This window comes from Ictalurus furcatus, chromosome 11 (assembly GCF_023375685.1).
Source record: "Ictalurus furcatus strain D&B chromosome 11, Billie_1.0, whole genome shotgun sequence".
Taxonomy (NCBI): Eukaryota; Metazoa; Chordata; class Actinopteri; order Siluriformes; family Ictaluridae; genus Ictalurus; species Ictalurus furcatus.
In genome coordinates, this window is record NC_071265.1 from 6,536,138 (window position 1) to 6,553,715 (window position 17,578).

The 17,578-nt window shown below is 42.2% G+C and overlaps 1 protein-coding gene across 1 annotated transcript in view; it reads left to right on the forward strand.

The window, feature by feature from the left end:
• The first annotated feature begins 1,242 nt into the window (after nucleotides 1–1,242).
• nos1apa (nitric oxide synthase 1 (neuronal) adaptor protein a) overlaps nucleotides 1,243–17,578 on the forward strand; it is a 135,637-nt gene continuing 119,301 nt past the window's right edge. Inside the window, exons 1-2 of the mRNA XM_053636941.1 lie at nucleotides 1,243–3,033; nucleotides 3,280–3,351. Coding sequence (XP_053492916.1) covers nucleotides 2,929–3,033; nucleotides 3,280–3,351 — 177 coding nt within the window. The 5' untranslated portion in view covers nucleotides 1,243–2,928. The remainder of the gene's footprint in view (nucleotides 3,034–3,279; nucleotides 3,352–17,578) is intronic.

Consider the following 17,578-nt stretch of genomic DNA (forward strand, 5'->3'; position numbering starts at 1 on the left):
TAAATTGACATGTCTTGAAGTGAGGAGATAACACAAAGTAATGAGATAATATCCTGAAATAAGTTTATAAATCACAAGATATTAAATTAGAATAACAATTTCAATATCTTGAAATAACGGGTTATTTTTAAATAATAAGATGAAGTCAAAATATATCTTGTAGTAATGCGGTAATAAAGCAGAGTAATGACATACTATCTTGAGAATACGAGTTTATAAATCAGAATAATAAGACACAATCATATATTAAGATACTGTATATGAAGATATTCAGTTAAAATATTGTCATTGCATCATGAAATAAGGAGATATTAAATCAAACTAACAATACACCTTGAAATAAGGCATTAGGTCAAAATGAGATATTAGATAGAAATACAATCTTGCACTAACAAGATGACTTGAAGTATCTTGAAATAACGAGGTATAAAATTTAAATGGTGACATCATATTTTGAAATAAAGAGTCAAAATTATAGATATGAATACAAAATAAGAACATAGTGCTTCAGCTTTTTCCAGCATCTTGTGATTCAGGGCTTCTGTACACAATAATTACTGTGTAAACAATTCTTAAGTATCCCTGAGTTTTCGTGTGCTACCAACATGTTCCCTTCACTGATTTCCTCAATGCATAATAAACTGTTTAAACAAAAGCAGGGAGATTTTTTTTTTCCTTGGGCTCCATTGAGATGGGCTGAAGCTGTGTTCCAATGGCAGCAGGTGGGATTCCCTAAACCTTAATCATGCTGAGAGAGAGAGAGAGAGAGAGAGAGAGAGAGAGAGAGAGAGAGAGAGAGAGAGTATGTGTGAGAGAGAAACACACCGATACCAAGAAAGAGATGCACATAGTGTGTGAGCAAGAGATACACACAGAGAGGGAGTGTGTGAGAGAGAGATCGTGCGTGTGTGAGAGAGAGAGAGGAAGAGAGAAAAACCGATACAGAGAAAGAGATGCACATAGTGCGTGAGAGAAAGAAGGAGAGAGAGAGATACAGAGAGGGAGTGTGTGTGTGTGTGTGTGTGTGTGTGTGTGTGAGGAGAGCAAGAGAGATAGAGGAAGATACAGAGTGTGTGTGAGCACAAGGGAAATAGAGAAAGATAAACAGAGTGAGAGCCTGTGTGAGAGAGAAATAGAGAAACAGAGTGAGAGAGAGAAATAGAGAGATACACAGAGTGAGTGTGTGTGTGTGTGAGAGAGAAATAGAGGGATACACGAGGGAGTGTGTGTGTGTGTGTGTGTGTGTGAGAGAGAAAAATAGAGGGATACATGAGGGAGTGTGTGTGAGAGAGAGAAATAGAGGGATACACGAGGGAGAGTGTGTGTGTGTGTGAGAGAGAGAAATAGAGGGATACACGAGGGAGTGTGTGTGAGAGAGAGAAATAGAGGGATACACGAGGGAGAGTGTGTGTGTGTGAGAGAGAGAAATAGAGGGATACACGAGGGAGAGTGTGTGTGTGTGTGAGAGAGAGAAATAGAGGGATACACGAAGGAGTGTGTGTGTGTGTGTGTGTGTGTGTGTGTGAGACAGAGAGAGAGAAATAGAGGGATAAACAGAGTGAGTGTGTGTGTGAGAGAGAAATAGAGGGATACACGGAGGGAATGTGTGTGTGTGTGAGAGAGAGAGAGAAATAGAGAAACAGAGTGAGAGAGAGAAATAGAGGGATACATGGAGGGAGTGTGTGTGTGTGTGTGTGAGAAAGAAATAGAGAAACAGAGTGAGAGAGAGAAATAGAGGGATACACGAGGGAGAGTGTGTGTGAGAGAGAGAGAGAAATAGAGAAACAGAGTGAGAGAGAGAAATAGAGGGATAAACAGAGTGTGTGTGTGTGTGAGAGAGAGAGAGAGAGAAATAGAGAAACACAGAGAGAGAAATAGAGAGATAAACAGAGTGAGTGTGTGTGTGTGAGAGAGAAATGGAGGGATACGCAGAGGGAGAGTGTGTGTGAGAGGGAGAGAGAAATAGAGAAACAGAGTGAGAGAGAGAAATAGAGAGATAAACAGAGTGAGTGTGTGTGTGTGAGAGAGAGAGAGAAATAGAGAGATAAACAGAGTGAGTGTGTGTGTGTGAGAGAGAGAGAAATAGAGGGATACATGGAGAGAGAGAGAAATAGAGAAACAGAGTGAAAGTGTGTGTGTGAGAGAGAAACAGAGTGAGAGAGTGCGCGTGAGAGAGAGATGCACGGAGTGTGTATAGTGAGAGAGGGAGGGAGTGTGTGTGCGAGAGAGTGAGAGAGAGAGAAAAAGAGACAGAGAGAGAGGGAGTGTGTGTGCGAGAGAGAGCGAGAGAAAGAGAGAGAGAGAGAGGGTGTGTGTGTGAGAGAGAGAGAGAGGGAGGGAGTGTGTGTGCGAGAGAGAGAAAGAGAGAGAGAGAGTGTGTGTGCGAGAGAGAGAGAGAGAGAGAGAGGGGGAGTGTGTACGTGAGAGAGAGAAATACACAGTGTGTGCGTGTAAGAGAGAGATACATAGAGTGTGTGTGGTGAGAGAGAGAGAGAGAGAGAGAGAGAGCTTGAACTACTATGGCGCTCGCGCAGATTTGGCGGTGGGAAAGCGCGAGCACAATATTGGCACCGCTCTCGCGCCAGGTTTGTCAGGAACACGACAGCGGAAAGTCTTCTCTGTTTTTACTTTAAACCGGAAATAAGCGACAGCCGGTGAGACGTTGCAAGGCAAGAAGGGAAGGAAGGAAGCCGCTGAGTTCGGAGGAGGAACAGGAGAAAGAGGGATCGGTTACAAAGTTGCACTGACTGACTGACGGTATAAAAAAAAAAAAGAGAGAGAAAAAAAGCGTTGACACGACAATGGCAGAAAGAAACGCCACGGAGCGCGCGAGCTGAACCTCTTCACGCGACCGCTTCTTCACGCGACCGCCTCGCGCTTTCGCTTGGTTTATTTCTTTACCGGTTCGGGTTTGTTAAACGCGCGACCATGCCTGCGAAGACCAAGTACAATTTAGTGGACGACGGACACGACTTGCGGATTCCTCTACACAACGAGGAGGCATTCCAGCACGGGATTCATTTCGAGGCGAAGGTGAGACTCGGTGTTTGTTTGGAGCTTTAACAAACTTACCTTCTGTTTATTAACTTTATCAACTTGATACAAACATGACCTGTTCTGTTCACGAGAAAACGGCACGAGAAGTTTTACCAAGCCACTTGTTTTGCCTGCAACTAACGTCTCAATAAACAGAAATGTTTGTTTGTTTGTTTGTTTTTAATACGTTACATTGAATCATAAAGGTAAGTGTTTGTGTTTTGTTTTGTTTTGTTTTGGCAGTACATTGGGAGCCTGGATGTCGCGCGACCCAACAGCCGTGTGGAAATAGTAGCTGCCATGAGACGGATCCGGGTAAGTTTCCAGCCTGGTGGAGGCATTTCCTGTTAATGGAGCCTCATCTCTGGAATATTACAGTGTCGAATGATTTATCAGACAAATCCTAGACACCTTTCTCTCAAAACAAAACAAATCAGCTAGACAACTGAAAGCAACACAAGGTGGAGTGAGACCTGGCATGCTTGCTAGAGCTCAGTGTATGAAGACTGATTCATTGTTTATTAACTCCTCCTGTATTCATTCATTCATTCATTCATTTGCCAAAACAGCTTCTCAATCAGTCCAAGCAAAGAGCTGTAACAGGATCGGACGATCGTTGTCCTGTACTCATCCCGGGACTCCTGTGCATACTGAACATCCTCTCAACGCACTTAGTACTAATCCCTCTCTCCAGAGCTTTCTGCACTCACGGCTCATTTTCCGCTCTCGTGGACGGTCCCATGGACCAAAAAAAAAACCCCAAAACAGTTCTCACTAATGCTTCAGTTAATAATCTGCAAATTTCTACCAAAAGAACTGCTGCTGTCATCGTCCAACTCATCCCAGGACTCTTATTCGCAATCTGCCAACATACTTAGTACTGTTTCCTTTTACTCTTCTACAGTAATGATTTATAATCAGCTGATTTAGAAGAGTGGGCGCACGGTGGCTTAGTGGTTAGCATGTTCGCCTCACGGTCAGGGTTCGCTTCCCACCGTGGCCCTGTGTGTGCGGAGTTTGCATGTTCTCCCCGTGCTGCAGTGGTTTCCTCCCCCAGTCCCCCATGATAGGCTGATTGGCGTGTCTAAAGTGTCCGTAGTGTATGAATGGGTATGTGATTGTGCCCTGCGATGGATTGGCACCCCATCCAGGGTGTACCCCGCCTTGTGCCCGATGCTCCCTGGGATAGGCTCCAGGTTTCCCCGTGACCCTGAGAAGGATAAGCGGTATAGAAGATGGATGGATGATTTAGAAGAGCGTTTCCCTTTTTGAGTCTGGTTCGTCTTTCTTCCTGATGTTTTCTCAGGGAGTTTTTTCCTGGATCAACGGGGGGGATTTCAATCTTCAGAAAGTTTCCTGTGAAGCTGCTTTATGATGAAGTCTGTTGTATTGTGTCAGAAACGTTGCCCTCATCCTAACGCCGCTTTCACATTAAAGGCACAAATACACTTCACGTTCACTACACGGACGTGTATACAAGAGCTGCTACAAGAGTGGCTCTGTTCACGTACGTACTAGCTTGCGTATCTTTTGTGCACCTGGAGGATCGAAAGCGGGGGCCACTAGGTGGCATCGTCAAAGCTAAAACATCTGTCCAGTTTCCAAGTCAACCTGTTTAATTTGTACTTTAGAATTGAGTGCACTGCTATGGTAAACAGACTGAAACGCTCAGTTTCTCTTTAAAATCGTTTGCAGTCGGCGTGATTGTTGTCACGATCCCAAGTCAGAAACCCTCGACGTACATTCAGAAATATTTACTGAGCTATCAGTAGGTTTTTAAACGTAAAAAAAAAAAAAAAATGAGACGTGACGTTTATGTGTTTAGTCAGTTGCAAATGCTTCGTATGGTGCTATATTGCTTCCACTATTTATGTCGGCGTTGCAGCACATGGGCGTGTCACGCTAATTTCTGTAGCACACCAAACGAGCACAGGATACGAAAGGCGGCCATCTTGCGTAGACTTTGGTTAACAGCAATTATAAATCAGCCTTTAGTTGCTGTGGTTGTGCACTGTCCAGCATTTAGTTCAGCTTCCGATGAGACATAGTTGTATAGCTTTGTAGGTGACCGCCCACTGTACTAGCTATCTGTATTAGTTACGTACACCAGAGGCAACAGTGATCTTTGCTACTTCCTTCTCAAAGTCTTTGTAGATGTTTAATGTGAAATTCCATCCATCCATTTTCCATACTGCTTATCCTACACAGGGTCGTGGGGAGCAGGGGGACACCCTGGACTCTGGTGCCAACCCATCTCAGGGCACAAACGCACACACTGTGGACAATTTGGACATGCCAATCAGCCTTCAGCGCATGTCTTTGGACTGGAGGAGGAAACTGGAGTACCCAGAGGAAACCCCCGAAGCACAGGGAGAACATGCAATCTCTAGTCAGACAAGGCAGATATCCTGAACACTAAGCCACTCCCTTCTCCACATGAAAAATTCGATTCCTTGTTTAAGCAGTAAATGGGAACTAATATGCAGAGAGGAACTAAAGTAGTGAGTGCGGAACTGAAGAGTCGACCACAAGCAGCATGTCTTGAGAACTTTCCACGAGCCAATTGTTTGGTTTTCCCACATCGTACCTAATTTGCATAGAATTGAGGAAATCTCAAAACAGCTGTCACTTGTCACGCTGTAGCGTTGTCATTCGCTGCTGAGACTGTAATCGTGCATTATGGGACGTCGGGAGCACATTTAATCTTCTCTTCCATCATCTCGGACATGTCCACAACATGACCGAGCTCCCTAATTAGTACATTGTATACCGAACAAGCCGTCTTATGAGACACGATTTCACCAATTCACCAGAGCCGAGTGTGTGATATCTGAAAGGAAAACAGAAAGAGCCGTGACTAAGCCCGGTGGGGCGTGGGGGGGGGGGGGGCAAAAATTCCCAGCGCTTATAAACTTGAGCTTACTCATCAGCTGAGTAACTGGGTAAAGTGTGTAGTGCCAGATGCTGGACAGAGAGTCGATGGTGTAGAGAATAACCTGTTGGACCGGTGTTGTCATTTTGAAATCCTTTCCTGCAGTGCAGTGCATGCTGTTTCTGCCAGTCTGTATCCTCATCCAAGCTGCTGTTATGAATTATTCATACACATCTGAACGAGTGGACGTTTCATTTGAGCGACATTGTAAGTAAAGGTATGAATGATCACCAAGCTGCTAATATTAACCTCTGAACCGGGTTTATATCTACGACCTGATGAAGCGAGTTGCCTGATTAAGCTTTTGATTCCTCTTTCAATGGATCAGTTTGTTGTAATTGATTCACTACGTGTGTATTCTCAATATATCACTACACTTTATACATCGTTCTCCTCTGTTGTGGCTGTTGTGCTGTAGCACATCCGTTTTCCAAGTCCACATTACTCTCAAAAACAATGACCCACGATGTAGACGTAGTTAATCTTTTGCTAAGTGTTTTAGTTGTGAGTAATGGAAGTGTTCTTTGTTTTTGCACCCCCATATAAGTCTCTGTCTCTCTCTCTCTCTCTCTCTATCTCTCTTCCCAGAGTCACCATTCTAACTTTAAAAGCAACATCTTTACAGTAAAGCATTGTTCGACGGGGAGGTGTCAGGAATTCTGTGGCTGTAAAAGCTTTGTTTTTGCAGTGGCGTGGTTTCCATCACACCAGCACACATCGGGTGCAAATGATCCTATTAACCTTTTCAGCGTGTTGGACCCCCTGCCATGCAGTGGCAGCTGCTGGAGAAGGGCCAGGCGTATGTAGCACGCATTTAAAGAGGGCGAGTGTTTTTCCTCCGTGTTCCACCGAGAGAAAGTTGTAAAAGCTCCAAATTAGGACACCTCTTAGACAGATGGTAATTGGTCAGCTCAAATGGCTTGGTAATACTGTGGGGGAGACGGGTTCTATGTAGAACCGTTTCTGAATGAAGATATTGAAAGATATAACAGGTTTTTTTTTTTTTTTTTGCACCTTAAGGAATTTTTGGGTTGTGTGGTGGCCTGGGAAAACCCTTCACACGGTGACATTCTCTACACGTATACTTCTGAAGATGTCGTGTTTTGTTTGGTTTTCGTAACACAAATGTTTCTAGCAACACGATCAAAGTGTGACGTTCACCGAGTGAGTTAATCAGATGTATCTAGCAAGCTTTTAGGCCCTGTTCACATGACGTGCATCCCGGGTGAGACGTATATCCGTTCACACCTGGCATTACGAATGCATCTGCAGTGACCACTTGTGATTAGGGTTCATGCATCATTTCCGCTAGAGAAAGGCTGTCACACACAGTTATTATATCCGTTTTCCGCTGCATTTATTTTCAGGCAGAAATGTCCTGCGAATCCTATCTCATGTACCTGTATGGACTATTTCAAACATTTGAATCACGTGATCTGCTAATAAAACTTACAAATGAATGAGAGATGAGACAACGTATGAAGCAATGAAAAGCAGATACAGTTGCTTTAATAGCTACGCCTTTAGTCAGCATAGTGGTAGAGAGTTCTACCATTTAGCACCAAACAGTCTGTCAGACTTTGCTGTTCGATTCCCACCGTGGCCCTGTGTGTGCGGAGTTTGCATGTTCTCCCCGTGTTGCGGGGCTCCAAAGACATGCATGGTAGGCTGATTGGCGTGTCCAAAGTGTCCTTAGTGTATGAATGGGTGTGTGAATGTGTACGTGATTATCCCTGCGATGGATTGGCACCCTGTCCAGTGTGTGCCTTGTGCCCGATGCTCCCTGGGATCGGCTCCAGGTTCCCTGTGACCCTGAAAAGGATAAGCGGTATAGAAGATGGATGGATGGACTTTGCTGTCCGGGACACATTGAACCGCATTTACATTCATACTACCTCCAAATATGGTCATTCACATTACATTTATATCATTTGGCAGATGCCCAGAGCGACTTACATTTATCTCATTTATACAACTCGGCAGTAGAGGGTTAAACATAGCCATCTTAGCCATCTTTAGGCATGTCTGTTTTTATCACCACATGCTAGATGTTAAAATGGCTTCTTACCCAGTTTGATCTTTGCTGAACTCACAGCCACGATTACAAAGTAAATAAAACCATTCCAGATTAATTTAGTTGGATACCTTTATGTTTTTCTAAAGCTTGAGGGAGTCAGCGTTCTAAGCTGTAAACCAAAATTGAGGCAGAAGTCAGTTTTTCATTTTGGCTATCCGGAGCAATATCTGATGCGTTTTCCCAGACCACTACACACATCTCAAAATAATTATATAGATTCCTAAAGGGACTGGTTTACTGTTTACGATTTATGGAGCCCATGACTTGACTTGTTAAGTACCCGTCTTTAAAATATATTGTGTAATGTCTAGTAGGCTTTGACTGATGCTCTTTGTAGAACATTTTGTGGCATCAATAAAAAAAAAAAATAATAATTTCTAAAGAGGTTCTGCTTGAAGCTTTCTTCTAGAAAATTTAAGATTCTTCTAGAAAATCTGTGTTGCAAAGTACATATAGTATTTCATATAGTTGCTTATAGTACTATAGTACAAGAAGCTTTGGGCCAGGGGTTTTTCAGCTGGCACACCGAAGTCCGGATGCAGACTCAACAAAATATTACCGAGGATGAAACAGGGTGCTGAAAATATACTGTAGAAGAAGCGATCAATGAGTAGAAAAAAAACTGGCTGTAGTTCAATGCCGTAGTGACGAATCTTTACAGCTTCTGTAGCAGATCTTCAGTTGTGGTCAATCATATGCATTTATCTAAATGATTTAGCTGAAGGCAGCTTGTTGACAGAGGAAAGAGGTTTTACAGATGTGTGATCTGGTGTAATTAGTGAACTAATGAACAGGGGTTGTTCAAAAAAAGAGAGGAAGATACGTTCAAGTTCAGAATCTGGATGCAGTCAAAAGTGATGGTGTGAAGCACCAGTTCGAAGACGAAGCACACGTGCTTCAAACTGATGCTTCGTACGATAATAATCACTGATGGTTGTTTTATCTTAGCTGTTTATCCAGACCTTTGTAACCAAGGAATTTGATTTAATACAGCTAGACCTTTACAGATTTAAGAGAAATATGTGAAACTTGCCTGTACTTGCTGAATAGTATTTGTGGTCTCAAAACTGGACTATCGCAATGCACTTCTCCTGGGCCTCCCAACCAGCTCCGTCAAACCCCTTCAGATGATTCAGAATGAAGCAGCACGCCTTGTCTTCACCCAGCCCAGAAGAACCCATGTCACACCCCTTTTCATCTCCCTCCACTGGTTTCAAGGCCTTGATGCTCGCGTACAAGACCTCGTCTGGAACAGCACCTCCCTACTTCAACACTCTCCTTGAGGTTTATGTTCCATCACGCAACCTGCGATCAGTTAACAATCAACGCCTGGTAGTGCCTACTCAGCGAGGCACGAAGTCCCTTTCCAGAAGCTTCAAATTCAGCATCCCTCAATGGTGGAATGAACTTCCAACCTCAATCCGGACAGCAGAGTCTGTCACTATCTTCACAGAACGGCTGAAGACCCACCTCTTCCATGAACACTTAACTTAACATTTTTGGCCACAACCAGAGTTGCCTTATACCCAGAACCGGAAAGTTGTGCAGCGCCACCTTGTGTACACTTTTCAATACGCGCCATCTACTGTCAGGGCGCTGCCCTCTGCATAGGAAGGATTCTTTCTTTTATTCAATTTTATATAATATCTTGGACTTGTAGTGTTAAACTGAAGCAGCTGGTGTAGCCTCAGAATGAACTTTCCATCTAGACGGGCCTTGTGTGTTGAGACTGTACGTGGAGAATTTCATTTAAAAAGCTGCTGGCAGAGCAGACTATAAAAATCAACGTGGTTACAGAAGCAAAGCAAAAAAAACCCAAAAAACCATGCATTTGTCTTGTTCTCTTGTTCATTTGTCTTTGCAGAAGCACAATGAGCTGAGATCTTTTATGGCTTAAAGGATTCATTTCTTGCTAATCTAACATTGCTTTGTTAATTGCCACCAATTTTATGAAACAGTTGAAGAGATAACGGGGAAGAATACACTAATTGGGTAAATTTCAATGAGCTCTCTGATCAGAAATCTTTTCCCCCATAACAATGTCAGCAGGCAGTAGAATGAGAGGAACACAGATACCCATCATGCATAATTAAATATTGGATCTGAAAGCCTAAATGCCCTGCAGATATCTCTGTGTAGGAAATGTGTATAAGTCTGTTGGGAAATTAGAGCCTTGAAGAGAAATAATGACTGGCTGTTTTCATTACATCGCCTTGCTGGTTACATCACGCCATCTTACCGGATTGCCTACATGGGCAGCTACTATCATACTAAAGAAGTAAAGTTTTTGTTTTTCTCGGTGTATTGATTAGAACTCAACCTGGTAGATGAAATGGATGTGTAAGGAATCAAACCCTACAGGTTGTGCTGGATTAGGGAAATAACCAGTGACGGGGTGGTGTGACGCATCACTGGCCGCCCAGTGAGATCCGCGCTGAAGTTACATAAAAACCACGTCGCGGTGGCGCCGAAGCACAAAACGTATGTCTTGCCACGCACACGTCGATACCTGAAGAAGAAGACGAAGAAGAAGATGCAAGCAAGAAGAAAGCGGAATGTTGAGCTGCCGGTGTCTTTGGTGTCTGAACACCAATAACTCTATGATAAACGCCACAACGGCTTCAAAAATATCGATAAGCGGGAGTTGTTGTGGCAAGGAGTTGCCGATCAAATAGGATTCGATGGTGAGTTTCATTTGAATTTTTAAAAAGAAAAAAAATTATGTGGATAGGCTTGTAACTTTTTTTTTTGGCAAACTTTTAACCATCTCAAAAAAAAAGCGCGTCGAAAAAAAAGTCCTGGTGTGAACAGGCCTTTAGGTTGTCTAACTCCTTCACTACTTTGTTACTTAAGCTTATCTTTTACACTTTTATACTTGTATTAAACCTCCCTCCTGTACTTTTTCTTTCCTTGGATCTTTTTTTCTGAGAGCTGAGCATTAAGCATGGCACCAAAACTGCATGGTTTTGACATGCACCATTTTCCCCGAGATGTTCTTGGATCCTTTGGAATTCCTGTGTCTGGGATTGTTCATTTTTTGATGGTAAAGAAAACATTGACTCTCTCTGGGGATTATTAGCATCATGTTTATTTACTTGTCTGCTTTGAATAGAGTTTGTTTTTTTTTTTTTTAAATTTTATTTTATTTACAATGATTGCTTTTTCTCACTTTCTTTATCTACTACCGTGGGTGATCGAATATCATAAATATCTCCACAGAGCCAATATTTTTATCATCGTCACTTCAAGTACAAGTTGAAGTGTACTGAAAACCTGTTGGCTGTGGAATCCTTTGTTATAACCACATTCTGCTGTTAACGCTAATATGTTCGTAACTTTCTCATACACAATGGCTGTCTAGTGCAAACTAGATCATGGCATTGATGACCAGATGGTAAGCAAACAACTATGTTTTTTTGGTTAAGTAGCAATACATACTGCCATGCTAATTATTTTTTATTTATGTATTTATTCATTCAATTTGGCACTCTCTCTTTCCCCAGATTTGTCCCCAGGGATCAATAAAGTCAGTCTATCCATCCGGTAAATGGCGCACTTATATAGCGCTTTACACTGTGTCTCATTCAGCCATTCACACACACACTCACACACCAACGGTAGCAGAGCTGCCACGCAAGGCGCTAACTTGCCATCGGGAGCAACTTGGGGTTCAGTGTCTTTCCCAAGGACACTTCGGTATGTGGAGTCACGTGGGCCGGAAATCGAACCGCCAACCCTACGATTAGTGGACAACCCGCTCTACCACCTGACCCACAGCCGCCCATAACAACAACATGATAAACACTGACAATCAGTACGTTTACATGGACAACAATAATCCGATATTAACCCGATTAAGACGATACTCTGATTAAGAAACTAGCATGTAAACAGCGATTATTGATGACCTTAATCTGACTAAAGTCATACTCGAAGTAAACACTAATGGAATTAAGACGTGTGGAGTATTCCTGTTTTAGTGGCATTATCGACGTGCGTTACAGACATGTACACACCTTAATCACACTATTAACGTCGTGTGAGAGTTTTCACCGCATTTTGCGACAGGACACGTACACACATGGCAGTGCTCAACCGTTTCACAGGAAACAAGAGAACACGGCTGCGTCCCAAACCGTGTACTTACCTAATATATGGTAGGTGAGATGCATGTATTTTGGCTACTATATAGTAGGTAAGTATGCGGTTTGGGACGCAGCCCACGGCTTCAAGCAGTCGTCTATTTGCACGTATAGCATGACAAATAATTAACTGCACTTGAAGTGTTTGTAAAAATTAAAAATAAAAACACCCAAAACTGTATACGGAACCATAACGAAGATGAACTGTATGTCGATACGTGAAATTCTGGAGGGAACGTCGGACGGCGTGGCGCGGTGACGTAATGACGTGTGCCGTTAACCCATCTATGTTCTATAACATGTAAAACAGGAACATGAAAGGAATATTCTGAAAATAGCTCACGTAAACACCTTAATCTTATTAATATTGTCTTATTCAGAATAATGTCAGTAATTAGATTATTGCTGTCCATCTAAACGTAGTCACTGAGATTTGTGGAAAACTCATTCCCAAAAAGAACAATTCAATGTTTTTTTGTTTGTGTTTTGTTTGTTTCCGTTTGATCGATACCACACTAGTGTCAAACTGATATTTTTAGACTAGGTTATCATACCGTGACCATTTCAAACTAGTCCTGCCATCTCTATTGACTGTACTTCATCAACGGAAGCTGGGAAGAATGTGCATTCAATAACCAGCGTCTCAAATTACCGTTCATTGTTCTCTTTCTATCCGAGTCAGTTTCAGACCCTAAATCTTAGCACCACTGTTAGCCATGACTGACTCACCTCATGAGATGAGATCAGCAATGTGAAAAGACCTCGCAAGGGGATGAGTCAGAACTGCCACAAAAGTCTGAAACCCTTTTTTTTTCTTTCTTTCTTTCTTTTTTTTTTTTTTTTAATATAAACTAGCTGTGCTAGTTTAACTGCAGGTCTACAAGTGATTTCGTGTGGCAAGACTCGGTCCATATGTGGTGAACCGGAGAACGTGTTCACATCCAGAAACGTGGAATTAAACATTTCAGCAGAAATTGACCTCAATTTCACTCCCAGCATGGGGTCATCTGTATTAGTTCTGGGAATTGCAAGGCATCTGATGAACCAATTGAGTTTCACTTTAAAGTGCCACAGTGTGATTGTGAAGCAGTTATTTTTGCGTCTTGAATTAATTTCAACAGTATAATTTTCCTCCAGTATGATTCATATAAAATATCATGTAGAATTCTTGTTTTTTCCCACCACAGAAATCTGTTATTTTAAATGATTTTTTAAGTTCAAATGAACCTATCCATATACCTGTGCATCATATATGTGGACCATGATGTAGATCAGACTTCAGTAAGTAAAATAAATGAAGATGCTAGTAGGCTACATTGAGTGGACACTTAGATAAGTCAGATATGTGTGGTATAAATATTATAACCACCCTATTTTTACCTAAAGTCTGTTTCTAAAATATATTCTATTTCACTCTTTATTCCATTTCATCCTGTTCCCATGGACTCTGTTCCATTTTATCCCAATGTATTCAATTCCTGTTAAAAAGGATATGGACTCTTCCAAGCCCCCCTCTCTTGGGGAGAGTTTGGTATGTTCCAAAACTTTCCGTGAAACCGGGATTACATTACATTACATTTATGGCATTTGGTAGACGCCCTTATCCAGAGCGACTTACATTTATCTCATTTATACAACTGAGCAGTTGAGGGTTAAGGGCCTTGCTCAAGGGCCCACCAGTGCTGGGATTTGAACTCCTGATCTTCTGAGCAGTAACCCAGAGCCTTTAACCACTAGACCACCACTACCCCGGTAACTGTGTAAATAACTGTTTCAGAGGAGGAAACTGATGGAATTGGTGTGTCTGTGTTGGAGATGTGTCTATCTGTAGATAAGTTTAGTTTAGTAACTTTCAGTTTCGTTTCGTCCTTTGTACACACACACACACACACACACACACACACACACACACACACACACCTATACCTCTTTGCGCAATAAAGAACCTTAAATGGAACTATCAGAGTGTGACGTCACTGCTCTGACCGGACAAGACGGTAGCCTTTCAACAAATCCGAAACGGCAGTATATTTGAGACAAGTTCCATCCTATTTCATTCCGTTCTAATCCATACTATTTCACTCTGGAGCAGTGTAGTGAATCTGGAATGGAGTGAAATGGAATCCGGGTGAATATATTAATATATACTAGAATGGGAGTTTTGCCTCGGATACTAACGAGCTCTGTTGGATTCCTCATCCACTCGTCGTGTGTGGAGTGAAAGCGTTGGTTTTTTTTGTTTGTCTGTTTTTTTTTCCTCTGAGCTCTCAGGTTAATGTGTAGCTCCGTTCCCGGATTTAACTCCCGAGAGAAAACGCTGAAGCTTTGTCCATGAATTAGGAGAGATGGTTCGGTGTCACTGAATGCAGTGAAGACTGTGGAAATGAGGAATGGCATGCTCATGTGTAATGAGTGTATTTCTCAATACCTGACCTGGTATTTACCTTTACTTCTCGCCTCAGAGAGGATTTTTAGGATTTGGGAGGCTGGAATTTTCTCTTTCTTTCTTTGCTTTAGCGGCTCCATTGGTTTACATATTCTGTCTTTTTTTTTCCCCTTTGCTCTGTCTGTTATTTTTTTCCTTCCTCTGTCTGTTTCTTTCCTGTTTCCCTCTTTCACCCTGCTCCTTCACTCTCTTCTCTGCACATGTACACGTGTACGTATACACACACGCGCACACACACACACACACACACACACACACACACACACAGCTTCTCATTTATTCTTACTGTGAACTGAATAACAAAGCCAAGGGATAGTCCAGCCACTTCCCCGCTTAGCCATAGTAACTGAGATCTCCCAGCTCCTAAATGTGATTAGCGTAAGTTCTCAGTTTTCTCACGTCGGTCAGCTGTTGAAAAGTCTCACTCAGTGCATGGGCTCTGTTTCCAGCTTATCCCTCCATGAAGACTAGGTTTTAATCTGATTCTCCATTTTAATTAATGTCTGCAGTCCTTAGAATTAAAGCTCACTCCCTGTGATCTTGTTTCTCCCGTGGGATCATTAAATAACCCAGAGATAAATATCCAGGAAGCAGACCCTGCGGCCCACACACATTTTCTCCTTAACGTTAATGATCAATCAGCCCTGACAAATTGTAAAGAAAAAAAAAAAACCTAACGTTACTTTCCAGTCTGGTGAAACTGGGTGTCTGCTTTGATACCACAGCGCTTTTGAATTCTCAATTCTGATTGGTCAGAAGAAGGCGGTGATTCATTTTCTGTAACAGTAGTTCCAGCCGTCTTTCAAACGATGGGTTATATTAGTCTTCTTGTTCCTATAGTAACACCTCATTCACAGGCACTTCTATGGTGAATACTACGCATAATCGAAGCGTATTAATAAATGTGTCGTTACTTAACCAAGAAAATCCTGTGCTCATTGATATGGTGCGGGTTTCTTTTAGGAGATATTGATTTATCACGGGGGGAAGGAGTCACAAGTGTCAGTGCTTTGTAATGGTCAGCATGTTGTAGGTTTTTTTGCCACAGGAAAGTTTTTATGCTTTTCACTTTCTCTTTTTGTTAGAACGTTCGCCTCACACCTCCAGGGTCGGGGGTTCGATTCCCGCCGTGTGTGCGGAGTTTGCATGTTCTCCCCGTGCTGCGGGGGTTTCCTCCGGGTACTCCGGTTTCCTCCCCCAGTCCAAAGACATGCATGGTAGGCTGATTGGCATGTCCAAAGTGTCCGTAGTGTATGAATGTGTATGTGATTGTGCCCTGCGATGGACTGGCACCCTGTCCGGGGTGTACCCCGCCTTGTGCCCGATGCTCCCTGGGATACGCTCCAGGTTCCCCCGTGACCCTGAAAAGGATAAAGCGGTATAGAAGATGGATGGATGGATGGATGGATGGATGGACTTTCTCTTTTTACCATGACAAATTGCTTTATTATTATTAACTTTATGAAAGAGCAAAAAAAAGAGGCTGGTGAGGGAATGACTGTGTATATTTGCTATAATTTAAGTGATAACAGGAACTGACTTGTCTCATGGACAGTCCACAACATTGTAGGTAGCTACAGACTGATTTAAAAAAAAAGCATGAGATGTCATTCATTAATGTGCAGGAAAATAATCCACTTCATATGACTGCTTTGCATCAACCTGCATTTCATGACCACGTTGATGATTTTTCCATTACAGCACGCCCCAAGTGTTTTATTCCTCACGTATTACACCTGGGATTTCTTCATCTGCTTCCTCGTGCAGTCTGTCTGATTCCGTTTCGGTCTGTTTAAACGAACATGAGCCGATTTGTCTTTTTGCTCTTTATTAATGTTTCAAGCTGTTTGAAGGCCATGGGCCTCAATGTCAATTTCCTATTCTTCTCATAAGACCTTTATCTGACTTTCTCATTTGCTGTCCACGCTTGAAACTAAACTAGCGTCTGATTAGTTTCGGGATGACATTTTCATACCACATCATTACTATGATTTAAACCTGCTGTCTAATTTTCTCTTCCTTCTTTTTTTTCCAGTGCACTCTTATTATAAGTGAGGCATTTATTCTATATTTCTCATCACCTATTAATCTACGAATGAATAAATGCATAAATTAGTGTCAGAAGGTCCAGCTATCGAGATACATTTTTAATCTTGACGTTGGGTTTGATGCAGGCGGGAAAAACCAAGCAGCAAAAACTAGTCACATGCACCAATAGCAGTGCTTGTTGTGTAATGTCAATCGGTTGTACACCTGAATGAATGAAATTTATGCCATGTTTGATTATTTTCCTATAACAGCATGCTCCGGTGTTTTATTACTTATATGAATAAGTATTTTCTGTGCACGTTTGTACTGTGAGAAATTCAGCTGCTAGTATTAATTAATTAATTTGATTATTTTGTTCTAGTGCTTGCTGTTTTTTTTTTTTTTTTTTTTATAAAAAGTTTTGGAGAGCAAGATTCATCATGCTGTAGTGGCCAGAAAGAGCTGTTGTGTGATTCAGAGTTACAGTGATGTGCCCAGAGCTGTGATTTATATCTGCAGCAAGGTCTTCTTTTCTCCCGCTCATGGCCAGACTCGAGCTCTGTTTGCTACGTGGAACGAGCCATTAGGACTCTGCACTGTTATTTTGGCCAATGCGATAAAGCCATCAGCTGTTTAGAACTGTAGTTAGCATCACTATGTTCATCCCGGCGTTCCTGTAGAATGCACTCTGCAGTGTTTTTATCGTACCATAGCTTCTCAAGTCTGATCAGCCGCTTCATTTTCGACGACAGCAGCTCTGAACGATGCAGATGTGAATCGAGTCTGAATGAAAAGCCGATTCAAATGTGCTGTTATTTAACAAAGAAAAAACTTTCCGTAGATAGGTTCCGTGTTTATGGAAGGAGTCTCCAGTTTCAGCACTTTAACTGTCAGTACGGTTTCTGAAACTCTGAGGT